This window comes from Silene latifolia, chromosome 9, assembly GCF_048544455.1.
Source record: "Silene latifolia isolate original U9 population chromosome 9, ASM4854445v1, whole genome shotgun sequence".
Classification (NCBI taxonomy): domain Eukaryota; kingdom Viridiplantae; phylum Streptophyta; class Magnoliopsida; order Caryophyllales; family Caryophyllaceae; genus Silene; species Silene latifolia.
In genome coordinates, this window is record NC_133534.1 from 178,549,595 (window position 1) to 178,566,098 (window position 16,504).

General features: G+C 37.9%; 2 protein-coding genes across 3 annotated transcripts; one reads left to right on the top strand and one right to left on the bottom strand.

The window, feature by feature from the left end:
• Positions 1-2,253: 2,253 nt before the first annotated feature.
• On the top strand, positions 2,254-10,042 carry LOC141600243 (protein FLX-like 2). Of its 2 annotated transcripts, none has more exons than XM_074420430.1 (5): positions 2,254-2,466; positions 4,059-4,628; positions 4,799-4,944; positions 5,978-6,072; positions 9,125-10,042. In XM_074420430.1, the coding sequence occupies exons 2-5, from the start codon at positions 4,069-4,071 to the stop codon at positions 9,650-9,652; spliced, it is 1,329 nt and encodes a 442-aa protein (XP_074276531.1). In that variant the 5' UTR covers positions 2,254-2,466; positions 4,059-4,068; the 3' UTR covers positions 9,653-10,042. The 2 variants fall into 2 exon arrangements, with proteins under 2 accessions (XP_074276531.1, XP_074276532.1); XM_074420431.1 differs by having other exon boundaries at positions 2,305-2,466; positions 4,062-4,628.
• Positions 10,043-10,733: 691 nt separating this feature from the next.
• On the bottom strand, positions 10,734-15,941 carry LOC141600242 (NADP-dependent glyceraldehyde-3-phosphate dehydrogenase). Its single transcript, XM_074420429.1, has 10 exons — positions 15,663-15,941; positions 15,100-15,463; positions 14,719-14,912; positions 14,086-14,214; positions 12,824-12,943; positions 12,595-12,731; positions 12,192-12,347; positions 11,591-11,969; positions 11,194-11,310; positions 10,734-11,096 (listed from the first exon to the last, which is right to left on the bottom strand). The coding sequence occupies exons 2-10, from the start codon at positions 15,242-15,244 to the stop codon at positions 10,983-10,985; spliced, it is 1,491 nt and encodes a 496-aa protein (XP_074276530.1). The 5' UTR covers positions 15,245-15,463; positions 15,663-15,941; the 3' UTR covers positions 10,734-10,982.
• Positions 15,942-16,504: the final 563 nt, after the last annotated feature.

Here is a 16,504-nt window from a genome sequence, read left to right on the forward strand (position 1 = left end):
ATTAAAGCAAACAAAGTATGAGATTAAAATTAAAAGAGAGAAAGATTACAATCACGAGAATTCCGGCGTAAAGAGCGACAAGATCCAAGCGATAAAACCCGAAAAGCAAAAGTTACAGTGGAAAAGTTTAGGGAAAAGAGAAGAGTAAGAGTGGCGTCAGTCAAAAAGTATGTTTATAACCTAATCCCGACTTCCCTTATATAGGGAAGTCATTATTAACATAAAATAAACCTAACACGGGTTAAAAATCCCGAGTATAATAGCTAAATACTCGATCGAGGACTTTTATATCACTCGTTCTAGCAAAACAAAGCTAAAACCTCTCGATCGAGTACTTTTGGTACTCGATCGAACACTTATTAATTAGGCACTACTCGATCGAGTAGAAAAAGGGGTCGATCGAACACAATTGTACTCGATCGAGTGGTTTCCAGCGCACAATTCCTACTTCGCGCACTGAACTTCAAACGGCTGCTATTTCTTCGTTACTTGGGCAAATAGAGCGATTCCAGTGGCGTTGGAAAGCTAAGAGGACAAACTTTCATATACAATTAGAATCACCTGAAAATAAGTTGTAGAACTCGAGATATAGCTCTTCAAAGTAGGCACTAGCAATTTGAAGTTCTTCCTTTGCTCGCCTAGCTATCTTACTTCTTTGCGCATCTCAAAATAGTAGTTTGCAAGCTCCGACTCAACTCATCTCCTAAATGCATGCATAGGGACATGTATTAAGCTTGATTTAGCTTCTCTTTGGTTCATTCCTGCAAATAAGACAAAAGAAACCAAAGTAGACAATTCGGGGGACATTTGTAGCTAAATACTACACAAAATGCATAGAAATGCGTGCAAATAAAGTACAAAATACCTATATAAAATGCACGCATCAAATCTCCCCAAACCAAACCTTTGCTTGTCCCCGGCAACGGCGCCAAAATTTAATACCGTCGTCAGGTACCAAAAATAAAATACCTAGTTACACTAACAGAAGCTAGCAGTAAGTAGGGTCGATCTCCACAGGGAGGCGGTCACTATCTACTCGTCAATTCGGTCCGTTTGAGGTCACTAAACTGGGGGTTTGATTTGATTTAACTAAACTAATGAGATTGAAGAAAGAGAAAAGAGTAGAAGAATTAATAAGAAATAAAGGAAACTAGGATTGTCGGTTCATCAATAAACGCCAGTTAATTGCAGCTAAGGTCACAGATCAGTCGATGTGTCGGTCTAAGGGGCAACGAATATCTCCTTCCAGTCTCAATTCGCCCTAAAATACTATTAGCTTAGCTTCCGCCCTCACTAAAGCATCCTATTGTTCACTGCGGGTCTCACCCCTTCCAACCTTCCGGTCTAGGTCAAGGCTTACTAAAATTTAAAAGGCTAAATGCATCGATTCAATTAGCAAGATGCAGTTAAAGCAGTGATTAACAACATAGACTTAACAACAACGACAAATCCGTAAACCTAATTAGCGATTAACATCGGTTCATCGACTCTCCTAAATCCTAGCAGGGGAATTAGCTAGACATGAATAAATAAAGAACAAGAATAAAGGGAAGAAGAACAATAAAAATTAATTAAATTAAAGAGAAAAGGGAAAGAAAGGGTTACGGAAATAAATCCGAAAATTAGAGATGAACAAAGTAGCAGTAGAAAAGTAACAAAAACAGTGTATTGGATGATTAGAGATCCTCAAATGTGTTTATCATCGTCCTATTTATAGAGGAGACGATTTTATTTGACCTAATGACGAAATAAAACAAAAAGCCCGAGCCCATTAGAGAAACCACTCGATCGAGTGATTTAAAACCACTCGATCGAGCAGAATCAGACTCAAACCATTCGATCGAATAGAAAATCTACTCGATCGAGCAAACACTAAATAGACATTGTTCGATCGACTAAGGAAAGTGTTCGATCGACCTATTATTCCATCCAAAACCATTTGTAAAGTACTCGATCGAGTGATTTCTAACTTCAGCAGCTCATAATTTCGTTAGTTCAGCTTTGACGTGTCCTTTTTAGCTCCCGAAACGGCTTCACGCACCCAAGACAGCTATATTTCCGCTCCAAATTCACTCTTCCTCCAAATGCATGCAAAACGGACGGTAAATGGCTCGATTTCACTACTTTCTGGTCCATTCCTGTAAATAGAACAAAACAAACCAAAGAGCGTGTTAAGCGTTTCGTAAGATAAAACTACGATAATAAAGATAAAATACGTGCGTAAAAAAGTAAAAAGAACTATAAAAAATGCACGTATCAAATGGAGAGAATCCGGACTAATCAACTCAAGTCTGAATGAATTACACATTACTCCGCAAGTCCTATTCCTGGAACCCTATACAACAATTGTCAAGAAACAGACCCAATCCCTGAAATCAACCCTGATTTCCAAACAATCCCAGTTCGTACATCCCCTTCCCTTCTACTTTCTCAGTTTCGCCGCTCAAATCGTGTTTCTCTATCAAGGTAATATCGTTTCTCTCATTCCTATCCTTCGTTTTTTTTTTTCGTTGGTTAATTCTCAATTAAAGTTGATTTGCCTTTGTAAACTTGTAAATATTTATTTTGATTTTTCAATTAAAGTTGGAGTAATTATTTTCAATATTAGCCTGTTCACTATAGGTCGATTTGTCAAGTATAAACTAATAAAGCTTGTCAAACTTGTTTAATTAAAATTATTCAAACTGAAATATCATTTATAATGGTCGTAGTATAAAATTTTAATTTAGATAATTTGTAATGATACTGATAATATAAATGATGGTTAACCAATGAACTATCAATTCATTACCGCATTTTACAAAATTCTACTTTTAACATGAGCATCACAACTCAGCATCTTGGTTGTTCCTTTTAATTGCCTGGGGTGTAAGGGGTTGGGGACTGGGGACTAGGGTGGGATGAGGATTTCCTTTGCCAGCCTACCATTACTTCCGTCACTGACTATTGACAATTTTTCCGACAATGTAGTAATAGTATCATTGAAATTTGTCAAAATCCGGGACTTGTTAGATTATGCTAACGAAGCTAATGATTGATTAGTAGGTGAAATCCAAAAACCCCAATTGCTACAGAAACACCGTATAGTTGACCTATACCTGTTTGAACAGCCAAGTCAAATCACAGTCTTCTCCCTTATTCGATAGCCAGAGCTAGCTCCTTGCCTGAAGGAAAGGATGGAAGCAAGCTTAATCAGAATAAATTTCAATTTTTCTTGTTGTTTATTAAATTATTGGAGATTATTTAAAGTGGTGGCTTGGGGATGATGTGGGCGATGGTCGAAAATTGATGACAGTGGAGACCTAGTTAATTGTGCTATCAATTATTTAGTTTTACTCTTATTACGTCATTTTTCTCTTTCCCACGGTAATAAAAATAACCAAATTGCAAACATGTATTCCATCGATACTTAAAAGTTAATTGTAAATGATCCTCTCAGGGAAGCCACTACTTTAGTAAAAGGTACTTCCCCATATGGACAATATATTTTGGAAAAGATTAGCAATGAAGAAACAATAAACCTATTCAAAAAACTTCACATGTGCCAAAACTTAGATAAATCTGCCGATACATCAACTCGTTCTTGTTTTCAATTAGTTATAAAAAATAGTGAGACAAATTTGGAGATCAAAACTAACATCTGATCTCCCAATGTCTTCCTTATAATTATAGCCCATATGTTAGGACAATCATACTTTCATTCTTTGGTTCTAAAGCTCATAAGAGTAGCTTCTCAATTGTTGTTGATGATGAGGCTTTCTCATCAGCAATATTTATTTGCAAAATTGAATATTGTGCTCCTTTGTAGTCACTGTAATTTGTATATGTTCATTGTCTAGATCCCTTTCGGTAGTTAAAAAGCCTTTTCTTTTGGTTTTTGGGTTCATTCTTTGGTTCTAAAGTGAGTTTTTGTAAGCCTTATTTTGCTATATATTTGGTTCAGTTTAGCCAAAACTCTTTTAAGTTCAGTAGTTACAGTTACAATGTTACAAATGCAACTAGTTAGAATCTAAAAATGCCTATTTATTTGTTTTAAAAAGTTTATCTCTATTTTTCAGTAGGGACTGAATGGGAAGCAAAGGTCGAATTCCGCCTCATCTTATGAGGCACCCACTTCCTGGTCCTGGTGTGGGGCATCCGGACCCATTTGGAGCTGCTGTACGGCCACCACTTGGTAGATTTCCTCCCGTCGAGATGTTGCCTCCACCTGAAATCATGGAGCAAAAGCTTGCTTCTCAGCATATGGAAATGGAGAGGCTTGCAACAGAGAACCAAAGACTTGCTGCTACCCATGGGACATTGAGACAACAACTTGCCGCGGCCCAGCAGGAGCTGCAAATGTTGGAATCACAATTTCAAGTCGCTAAGTCTGAGAGAGACCAACAAATGCGAGCGCTTTGGGACAGAATGTCGAAGATGGAAATAGAATTGCAGTCTGCAGACCGCCTTAAACTAGATCTCCAGCAGGCAAAGTCTGAGGCCCAGAGCTTGGTTGAAGTGAGGCAAGAACTCATTTCCAAAGTGCAACAAGTAACCGATGAGCTTCGCAGAGCCCATGTAGATGTTCAACAAATACCTTTGCTTATGTCTGAACTTAATCATCTCAGACAAGAATTTCATCAGTGCAGGTTCCAGTTTTTTCAACATATTTATTGTCTATCTTTTTTATTCAGAATTTTAATATATGTCCCAACTTAACAAATCTGATGACAGCTGGGTTGATGTCTCATAAAGTTATCATGATATTTCTCCTTCATTTAATCACTTTGATAATTGGAAATGATATTTTCTCTTGCAGGGCTACATACGAGCATGAACGGAAAGTTTATGCCGACCATTTAGAATCACTTCAAGTTATGGACAAGGAATATAGAAGAATGGGTGATGAGGTGACAAGACTTCGAGCGGAATTAACTAAGACTGCCAATATTGATAAAAACTCTGGTATGTTGACTTCTGTTTGCTGTTATGCGGCTTTTGTTTCATTCATCTCAGTCTGGCAATATATATTTTTTCATTCACCTCCATTTTTCAATCAGTAGTTTCCTTAACCACTGCCCAACACGTATGTTCTGTTGATGACATAACAAAATCCGTTTCCGGTAAAAAAGTCAAAAGATTTTTTGTGTTTGACTAGCCACTCAAATCTTTATTTAATTTTTTTTTCAAATGTCTTTTTTTCGCTCGTTAATTCAAGTCCAATTTTCAAAAATTTTCCCCAAATTCGTTCAAGGTTGGAATTTTGCCTTCGTCTAATTCCCCGGTAGCTGGTCTAATTATTCTTTCACATGAACTTATGATGCAGATTTTACATTTTCATCTACCAATATTCTTCATTCTCGGGTTAGAACTAAGAATAAAGCCTAATTGGGATGAAAATTTGACAAGAGTTGGATGTCTAACAATAATGCTAGATAACATGTTAGGTAGCCTTTTGCAACATGCATGGTATTAACTATCGTCCGTTACAAGACACTACCGATATTAATCCGATACATAAAAAGCCTCCAATAATAGCCGACAGTTGGCCGACATGTGCCGGTCTGTGTTAACCCGACTCTCCGACACGGGTGTAGTGTCTGACGCGTGTCGAGTGTCGGATACGGCTATTTTGTGCGGATTTTTCAATTTTTTGGTCTAAAGTAAAGTATCGAAGTGTCGTGTTGGTATCGGACCAATAGGTGTCGGATACGCGACACAACGGCTAAGTGAAGTGTCGGAGTAACATAGGTGCCGGTCAATACAAGATTGTTTAAGCTGAGTCTGGACAATACAGTCTATATGTATAAAAACTTGCTGCTTTAAACTATGGCATTGAATGCACCACCGCGTTATAGTACGCAACCATGGTTTGTGACTTATACGACAATCTAAAATTATGGTTCCATGGAAGAAACATTAAGTAGCTTTTTGACAGGCAAACCCTTTTATCATTATGTTTAAATCTTTATGTACTCATTTCTCCTCTCTGATGTAGCCTATGGTGGTGGAGCTGGATATGGGAAGGTTGATCCCTCTGCTTACAGCACTCCAACCCCAAGTTCGCATGAAAATAATTATGGAACACAACAGGTAAAGTGTTTACAATCATTTAGTAACTATCTGGCATTCTGGCTGCCACAGCGCTTGTAGCAACTTTTTATTCTATTTTTATGGGTACATATTTCGGTGCTTCAGATCTGTGCAGATTGTTGGCTATAAATGTGATATTTATGAATTATCCTAAAGTTCTTTTTAGTCCGACTTTGTAGTTTAATTGATCTGTAAATTAAATTTCAATTGCCCCAATATGTTTATTGCCTTAATGGTGGCATTTTGTGTAATCTCACTTAATCAGGACAATTTAGGCATGAACTATATAATAAGGATATTTGTGCTTAGATTTTAGCGGACCAAGAAGGAATGTGGCACTTAGAAATTGAGTGTTGGCAGAGTAGTATCACCCAGTTCAGAGTTCAATTAAATGTACGCTGGTTTTTCTTTTTTATGAATTAAGCTGGCATGTTGCTTCAATGTAATATCATAATTTTCATCCCTCCACACAGCTAAGCTATTTATAAGCCCGACATTTGGACTCATGTATCGGTGTCCTATTGGGTGTATATCTAAGTGTGAACTTCTCATGACTCAATTTTTAGATGCCTGGACAATTCTTAAATGAAAACATGGGTTCACTAGTTTACGCATTCCAGTTAGGATGTATCAATGAATTGTATACGTGTCACTAGGGGTGACAATGAGACGAGACAGTTCACGAGCAACGAGCGCTTAACGAGTCAAGCCGAGCTAACGTTGGCTTGACTCAAAAAGCTCGTGAGCGGCTCGAACTTGTGTGATTAGATAAGATTTTGCTCTTATTTTATGATTTTTTTTTAATATGATTATATCTTTGTATCACCTTATCATATGGTCTCATTGATTTGTCCAATATTTTTATTTTGGAATTTTCTACGGTGTACCCTTGTGTTTTTTCCAAATCTACCATATACCCTCGGTTTTTAAGAAACATCTAATATACCCCTAAACTCCTAGATTATTTTCTTAAATACCCAAAGTATCCTAATTTGGGATTTTTAAGGGTTAAATATTGTCACATAAAAATGTATATTGATGAGTAAATGATGATTATGTTGATGGCTCAGTGTATTTCGGATGAGTGATCAACTAAAATCGACCAAATATTATATTTAAAATTGTAAAGTCTGGGCATTTAGGGTATTTCTAGAGCATTTTACAGAGTTTAGGGTTATCTTCTGTGTTTCTAAATCTGAGGGTATATTGTAGAATTCGAATAAACAGGAGGGTATATCATAGAAAAATCCTTTTATTTTTAACCATCAAATCCTGTTATTGAATATATCGAATGAAAAAATAATAATTACAAATTATATATAGGCCTTAGTTTAAAAAAGCGCGCCTTGAGTGCGCCTAAGGCGCTCCTTGGATGAGGCACTAACCAAAACGCCTCGGTGCGTTTTAGGCTCTCTTTTTAGACAAGGCTCACCTAACAAGAGTTACAAGACTAACTAGTATCCACTTTCCATATCTTTTAGACAAGGCTCACTATTCTTTTCCCTATTATTCCCAACTTTAGTCCTTGACATGTTAGCCAACTTGAAAACTCCTAAAAAGGCTATTGTTGCCCAAATATTTATTTGGAAATTACAAATTTGTTATAAAAAATAGGGCGCCTCCCGTGCAAAAGGTGCACGCCTTCGCCTTGCTCTTTGCGCCTCGGCCCCCTAGCGCCTCGTTGCGCCTTGCACATTTTCAAACTAAGATATAGGCTCAAGCTCGAGTTCGGCTCGAGCTCATGTTTATGCTCGTGAGCTTGTTAATGAGCACATTTTTTGCAAGCTCGGATGAGCTCGAAATTGGCTCGAGCTCGAGTTTTGATTCATGAGCACAAGCCGAGCAAGGCCAAGCTCAGGCTAGGCTAGGCTAGGCTCGGCTCGGCTCGTTGTCACCCCTACGTGTCACTTTTCAGCTAATAATTTGTTTGTGAGGTAAAATAAATTGCCAATATTTTGTTTGTGAGGTAACACTTTTATATCCTTACGCCCATCCACTAAGCTATTGTCATAGCCACCCCCTCACCAGTGATGAGCACCATTACATTCGACAGTCCACCAGTCCACCTTGACCCACTTCGTCCTCCCTGTTGACCTCCACCACACACCACCACAATCCACCACGACCCACCTCAGTCTATCCTTCTCCTCCCTCAATGTCCCTTCAACTACAAAACCCTCCCTCAATTTTCAACCTGAATCTCCCTCAACCCCCCTTAACATCCACCTTCCCCAAACTCAATGAATTTGACGACCACAGTGCCCAACCCGAAAACAGAAAACACCAAAGGCCATCATGAGTCATGAACACTCCAAACACCAGATCCCCTAAAATAACCCACGTAAAATAAATGAAGAAAAATGAAATCGGTAGCAGAGGAAAAGATCCAGAAATGATAAGACTCTTCGTACTTGTGCCTTTCACATTTTGACATTTTTGCTACAACAGATGACCATAAGCCAAAGTTTGGGAATATTGAGTTGGAGTAAATTTAGGAATTTGTTGATAACTAAGTTAATAGTGAGATGGTTGTAGACTTGCAGTGAGTGATTAATAGATCAGATGTGAATCATGTGATGAGAAGAGACGTAGTCTGATATTAGTGATGGAGATCATGTTATCTGAGTTCTAGTGTGCTGAAAAGTAAGCGACAGAGACAGGAGGAGAGAGAGGTAGAAGTTAAAAGTTTTGCTTGCTGAAGGAGTTAGCTGGTAGCTGGTTAGGGAAGGGAAGGGATAGAAAATGTAAGTGTGTACATATCACCATTGCCTTGGGTCTTTTTGGAAAAAAAAAACAACTCATTGACTGGAGTCTGGGATAAAGAGAGTACGAAAAGCTTCCTAAACATCCTCCTCCATTTTTGTTGTGTGGGCCTCCCCTTTTGGCTCTTCTAGTAGACATGCTAGATTCATTTGGTGAGTACAGATTTTACACCCATTTCGTTTAGTGCTTTGTCGGACACAGGGCCGGATGACCCCTGAAGTGAAAAATCAAAGTAACATGGTTTATATGTTCAATGGTCAAGGCTGACATATTATGCTTTTGGTAACAGGTACATGCCTCGTTTCCAGGTGGCAGTGCTGCCTCTATACCTGTCGCCGCAGGTGCTGGTGTGGTTGCCAGCAGTGGCGCTACTCCGACTTATGCCGCATCTCAACCTGGTGCACCAAATGCAAGAGCAGGCTATGATGCACAAATGATTCCTAACTACGGGGCTCAGAGAGGTCCCATTTATGATTCCTCCAGGGGTCCTCCCTATGACCCACAGAGTGCGCAAGTCTATAATACTCAGAAGGTATCAGGGTATGATCCATATAGAGGTGTTAATTATGACATGCAGCGACCTCCTCCTTATGACCCTCAAAGAGCAGGACCATATGAAATCCCGCAAACCGCCAACTATGATCCGAATTTTAGAGGTGGGGCCCTGCCTCCTCCAGGTCAGCCACCTGCAAATAACATGCCTTATGGAACTGCAGCAGCTCCAGCTCCAGCCCCAGCCCCAACCCCAGCTGCTGCTGGTAGGACTGGAACCGAAAACGAAGCGCAGTCACGAGGTGCTACAGCATCACGGAGATAGAAATTACCCAGAGGTTGTCAAAAAGCAACTTTTTCAAGCATACCTGAATGTCTTTGGTGAGCGACCGTTTCATGTGTAAGACCAACCCAATACTTTGTATTCTTCATTTAATTGTAGGATGGGTTTGTCTTGCATGTGAGACCATCTCATATAAGTTTTGTGGTATGTGTTCGAGGCAAGCTTATTCACTGCATTCGCAAGTTGAAATGAGACCTGGTGAAGGTTTTATGAGTCAACAATAGTTTGTTTGAGTGGAGGGGAGGATATGAAATGGTAGAGAAGGCTGATATTTATGTAAACTTTCACCTGGTGAGTAACATTTCAGTTGTTTCGGCATACACCATGTTGGCTTGAAGTTCATTTATGTTTCGTCCAAAGTTCCTATTCCAAGATAATTTCCAGAGTTTCTATAGTCATCTTTAAGTGACGTTTTGCTCGTGATATTTCGTTTAATTGTAATAATAATAAAATTAACAAGTTAATAATGTGAATCAACTTTGCAATGGAAGATTGTACAAAAAACCAACGTTATGGCATATGGTATAGAGACGGTACGATCATTGCTGATCCTAGCTAAGAGGAGCTGTCTTACATCACTAGGGCTTTTTTTGAACGGAATTTGGAGGGAAAGGGAGAAGACAGATTTGGAGGGGGGGTTGATAATTTTTGGGTAGCAGAATGGGGGTGAAGTGATAAGAAAGGGAAGCAAAATAGTTTAATCCAAGGCAAATTATTTCTGGCTTACAAATGAAAAGATTGGAGAAAAACCTGGTCATATTCTCCCTCCCTCTTCTCTTCGCTTTCCTCCGGTTCCCTTCACTCTTTCCCCTCCATGAAGGGATTGCCCATGCTTGAGTAGGTGATTGATATTATGGTTTGAGGAGAGTTGGGGCCGGGCCCAATCTGATGGTTGAAGTGTGGGTTGTGTGTAGCCTCTTTGTGGTGGTGGTTGAAGGTGGGACTCCGTACTAACATGATTATGGTGTTGATGATGGAGGAAGATAAAAATTGTAGGTGAATGAGGAAGTTAATTATGTTGTCTAAGCAATATAAGTAACGCATGATTCATTGCACATACAGATGATAAAAACCAGTAAAACTGTAACCGTAACAGAAAGACAGAATTATTACAGACGAATTCTCTCAAACTGCTCATTACATTCTTGAATAATAATCCTTCCAACACTAAGCACTGAGCAGGAGAATCATTCTCACTTACAACAACTAAAGTCTTGCAAAAGCTGCATAATTAAAAGGGATGATAAATTAGAGATATCAGAAAGTGGGATATGCTTTATGTTTTATTCATATAAGATTTAAGCGCAGTGCATCAACCCATTGTGTAGCTTGGAGTAGGCAAATTGATTACTGTGCTCTTAGTTTTCGTCATCATATTTATGCTGTTGGTTATTCCCTGCGACCCTATTCCACTGTCCTTGATGCCCTGCATCGCATTGCGATCATGCAAACTTTATCAGTGTTCTCAACATTTCGACACTAGGAATGTAAAACTGAAAGGGGAAGTTTAATGTCAAACTGACCTGGAAGGGGAAGTGATCTGGTCCGCGAGCGGGTGCAGAGTTGATCTGAACAGTGCCACTCTCCATCGCATCACTTATTAAGATTGCCTTGTTTATGTCTTTTGTAAAAACACAACCCTGCATAATTGGAATAACCAACCAACAGTCAAAACCGATAAAAAGTAAGGCAATAAACAAAGGTAACGGGTCAGAGGTATGCAGGCATCGAAACACACAAAGAAGTCAGTTCCTGAACAAAACGCTATCAAATTACATTGACGAATATGACGATTGGGGGGTTTCTAGGTAAATAATCACTTGGTTTTACAATAATACTTATGTAAAACGGTTTTATATAAGAATTGTTGCTTCTACTTAGCATAATAAGAAGAAAATGATGGAACAAAAAATATTGTACCTGGAGGCCAAAGTTGCTAGCGTTACAATGGTGGATCCCTTCTTCAACAGAATTAATCCTAATAACAGGGAGGACTGGCCCAAAAGGCTCTTCCCAAGCAATCCTCATGTCGGGTCGAACATTATCCAACAACAAGGGCCATATAAGGTTGCCCTCCCTTTTGTACTCCTGGCAAAAGGTTGCTCCTTTCTCCTTTGCATCCTTAACTAGTCCTTCAATGAAATTTGCTGATGACTCTGTGACGACTGGAGTTATGTCGCAGTCTTCCTCGGGTGGCCCGACAGTCAGCTTGGCGACTTTCGCTTTGACTTTCTCAACGAGTGTTTCAGCGACTGAATCCATTACTAGCACCACTTTAACAGCTGTGCATCTTTGGCCACTGTACAGATTATCTAACCAAATTAATTCAAGTTACGAGGCAAATGCTAACAAGGTTCTACACTAAGTTACTGTAAAAGTGTAAAACCACCGCGGTATACAAGTTCCCTGTGAAAGAACAATATAGCATACAGCTAGGTATCAAGCAATAGCGATGTAATACAAGGTATGCAAAATTGTCATCCAGTAAAAAAAAAAAGGCGAGTCTCGTGGAGATGTTTGCCTGTAAGAGAAGCCTCCTTTGACAATGTTAGCAGCTACGAGATCTAAATCAGCATCTTCAAGAACAATGCAAGCATCTTTTCCACCAAGTTCCATTTGAAGTGGAATCATTCCAGCTTTCTTTGAGATTGCAATTCCAGTGTCTCCACCTGTGAAGCTAAAGTCGGAAAGAACTTCAGATATCAAGAAACCATCTTTAGTTTCCATTTCAAATGAGTACGTTCCGGACAAGAGATGTTTATACATTCCAGAGAGCCGTAAGTGTGAGATCTTATTCATACACCCTATAATTAAAAGAGTACACAGGATATGGGTTGGTCTGATCACTTGTAAGACTTACCTCATACAAGATTCACCATATGTTATTTTGTGATGGTAATGACTAACTAGCCACAATGATTTACCTTATGCAGTTAACGCCGGGATGCATGGTTAGAAAATCACCAATTTCAGAACCCTTTCCAGTCACACAACTAATAAGCCCTTTGGGAAACCCAGCCAAGTGGAAGCAATGAACCATGTGAAGTGCAGCCACAGCACCCTAGGAAGTAGTGCGAGTTAAGTCTCTTATAATTAACCGTCTTTTAGTCTTTGAACATAATGTAGACAAGTGGTTTTTCAAAAGATGTGTACCTGTGTTGGAGGCTTCAGCACAAGGGAGTTACCAGCAATCAGAGCCGGTGCTATCTTTGAGACTGCAAGGTTGACTGGATAGTTGAACGGCGGAATTGCCAAAACAACCCCTAGTGGGATCTGTAGTGAACCAAAAACATTATAAATAAAATTAGGTTTTTGTGATTAATCACATCATTTTTGGAATAGTTATGCTCCATGCCTCCATAAATTCTGAAAGACATGAACACAATAAGAGGATTATTGTATGAAAATCGCATTTTGTTTGGATATGCAAAGATCATCTTCACTGTCAAAGATCCACAAAATGACTCTATCCTAGTCCAACTTATCATAATTTCATACAACCTCGTGTACTCGTATCGACACTCTTCCACTAAAACACTCGATTTGCTGTAATGAAAAAAAAAAACTAAGGTTTTCATAAAATAACCAAGTCTGACATACGGACATATGGCCACGAGGGATCGATACTTAAGTTCCAACTTCCAACCATAGTTCATAGTTGAGTAACATTGCTCGTAGAGTCATAGCTGACAACCATGCATCTGTTTGTGGCAGTTTCCTTTTGCAATATTTGTTACATCATATCGTCAAGCAATTAGAAGCTCTAATTCTTCACTAAGAACGTTAAAACACAACAGGTCATTCATTCATTCATTCATTCATTCATGTCCCTTTTTAACAGGTAATATAATTCGGCTGAATCAATAATGCAGTTGAGGCGTGGGTCTCAAAGTTACATGCTTCATAAATTTGAAAAAATGGTAGCTAAATTGTGATACTACATCATAATCAGTAGTCCTTCTCAAATGGGACTTGTGTGGTTCACCGTACCTTTATCCATGAGGAGGATACATATCCACAACTTATCATGGGACCACTAACTTGTGGCCAATACAATCATTCACCTACCATTTACCTCTAGAATTGGACACATAACTATTACATCTATTCATTTCCATGTTTATGGGAAGCTGATAATGTAAGAAATTAACACTAGCAGACAGATAAATTAGAAAATGACTGGTAGATAGAAGAATTAGTTTAAACTTTAAACATGGACCTTGGCGAGAGCTATTGATGTCAAAATCAAACACTACCGTCTACCATAATGCTTAATCACGGGATGTTCTATAATCTAACCGCATTTGTAGGTTTCAACCATTAAACCAAGGTTAGAATAATCGGCTTTAAGGCTTTGTTCAATGGATTAATGAGTATGTGTGAAAAGAACAAGGAATATATTAAAAATTTTATACCTTGGAGGTAAGACAGTACTTGGTCCTCTCATTACCAGGGAAACTGTCAGAAACAAGAAACTTGCCTTCACCTAGAATTCTCACACCTTCTTCTGCACAATATGATATCAAATCCCCAGACCTAACAACCTTTTTACACAGTCAAAAAAAAAAAAAAAAAAAAAAAAAAAAACAGACAATCACAATCATGAAATTAACATTGCAGGTTCGCAATTTCGTATCAAAACACAATTTTCAGGCATAGAAACAAGCTTTAATGTAGCGAGAAATTCCCTAGATTAACTAATACAGAATTTGACGCTTGAGTTTAAAGGAGCGTAATTTAATTTACTAGTACGACAAAAGTTGAGGGGGTCAGTTATAATATCCTCAAGTGCCTCAACTACAACTTACCAATTCAAGAAGAACAGTAGTACCAAACACTTTTGGAGGATGATTTATTAAATACAGTATGAAACAGACTAATAGACTAGTATGATCAAACAAAATACTATACTACTTCCGTCTTAGTCATTTGTTAACCTTTTATATTCTTTGCAGGACATATTTTTAAAGAAAGGTAAGCAAATGATTAGGACGAAGGAAGTAGTCGTAAATAATAAAATATAAGTAGTGTGGATAAATGAAGGTTACTTCAGTGACAGCATCCTTAGCAGGCTTAGCAATCTCTTTGACAAGGCATTCAGCAATTGGGAGTTTATGTTCTTTCAAAATAGCAGCTGCTTTATGGAGTAACTCTGCTCTCTTCCAAAGGGGTGTCTTTGCCCATGTCTTTTGTGCCACTTTTGATGCTTCCATCACTTTGTTTACCTCTTCTTGTGTACATGCTGTGTATATATGTTCACCATGCATCATTTAGATAACTACTAGTGGAATATAACCTTCAAATTCTTGTATCACACTATTTGGATAGTCTCGATCATAACTACTCATGCTTGGTGCATTTCAAAACCAAACACATACATGGTATAATAATATGGTGAAAATCAAAGAGAAATTTAAGAAGAAGAATACCTTGAACTCTAAATTGAGTCTTCCTAGTGGTAGGATTAATTATGGGAACAGATTTAGCAGAGGTTGAAGTTTTCCATTCACCATCAGCATAATACTTAAATACTTCTCCTTCAATTATCTCTGCAAATACACCATTTCCTGCCATTTTCAACAATCCCTACTATAATTCTACTATAATTCTATGTATGTATCAAGCTATGTGCTGATTTGTGGGATTATGGAAAAACCAAGGGATTTATAGGAAAATTGATGAGCTATTTGTTGGTTATTTTGTAGGGGAACAAGTTTATTTGGTAGGTGGCCTTAAACGTACCATGTGTTGTGCAATCTTTCGTTGGGATTATTAGGCATCTATTAGTATATACTCCCTCCTATTCACTATATTCTTCCCCTTTTCTTTTTGCACAAGGAATAAGAAATCGATTTTGGACCACACAAAACACACTACCCACATGTAATTGAATTTGGACCACACAAATCAACCCAAAAAAGGAAATAGGGAAGAAAACCCGAATAATCCGAATAAGGAAATAGGGAAGAAAATGGTGAATAGAAGGGAGTACGTATTTAGGTGACTTCGCCAATACCCACTTACAATAGGCGGATAACTTTAGTCAATTGAAAAAACTGTGACTTGGGCAGTGGCGAAATAAGGGCGAAAAAAGGGTTAGTAGGAACTGTGGTATTGTGTCATATAAATTTGAAATTTGTTGTTAATTTTGTTTAATTTACTTTACTAAATTACTGAATCGACAACCTTAATATTTTTATTTTATCATAGCTCTAAGCTAGTTACAAGTTGATGTTTCTACTTTCCTTTTCACAATAATATTATGTTTCACTTTTATTTAGTGGATATAGATGTCTATATATTTGCATGTCGGAAGTGTTGTATTTTTGCCATTTTCACATATACTGTTGATGCAAATGAGTCAGTCAAACCTCGTGAGGTTTTGATGGAAAGTATAAAGGAGAAGTAAAAGCAATTCGTGGAACTAACCTCCTTATGTTCTGCCGTTTGCGTATATAGTCTTGTTGCTTAACCGGTAAATGCTCAACACGCTCTAATGCTTGTTGAATAAGTGGTTGTAAATTGTACTCCGTAATTGGTTAAAAGTGGATTATAGCACCAATTTTATAGTTTTTGAGCTTTATAACAAAAATTTTGAATTTTGTTTTAAAAATTATGAGTTTTATTATCAAGTTTCTGAGTTCATTCATTTAAACATTAACCTCAAAAAATTACAATATAACTCATAAACATTATATATAAGCTCAGTTAAATTTGAATTTTGACGGGAAAAAAATTAAAATATAACTTATAAACTTTAATAATCTCAGAAAATATACACATAAATTCAAAAACAAATAAGGTCTGAATTAATACATCCGATGTATGTTCTTT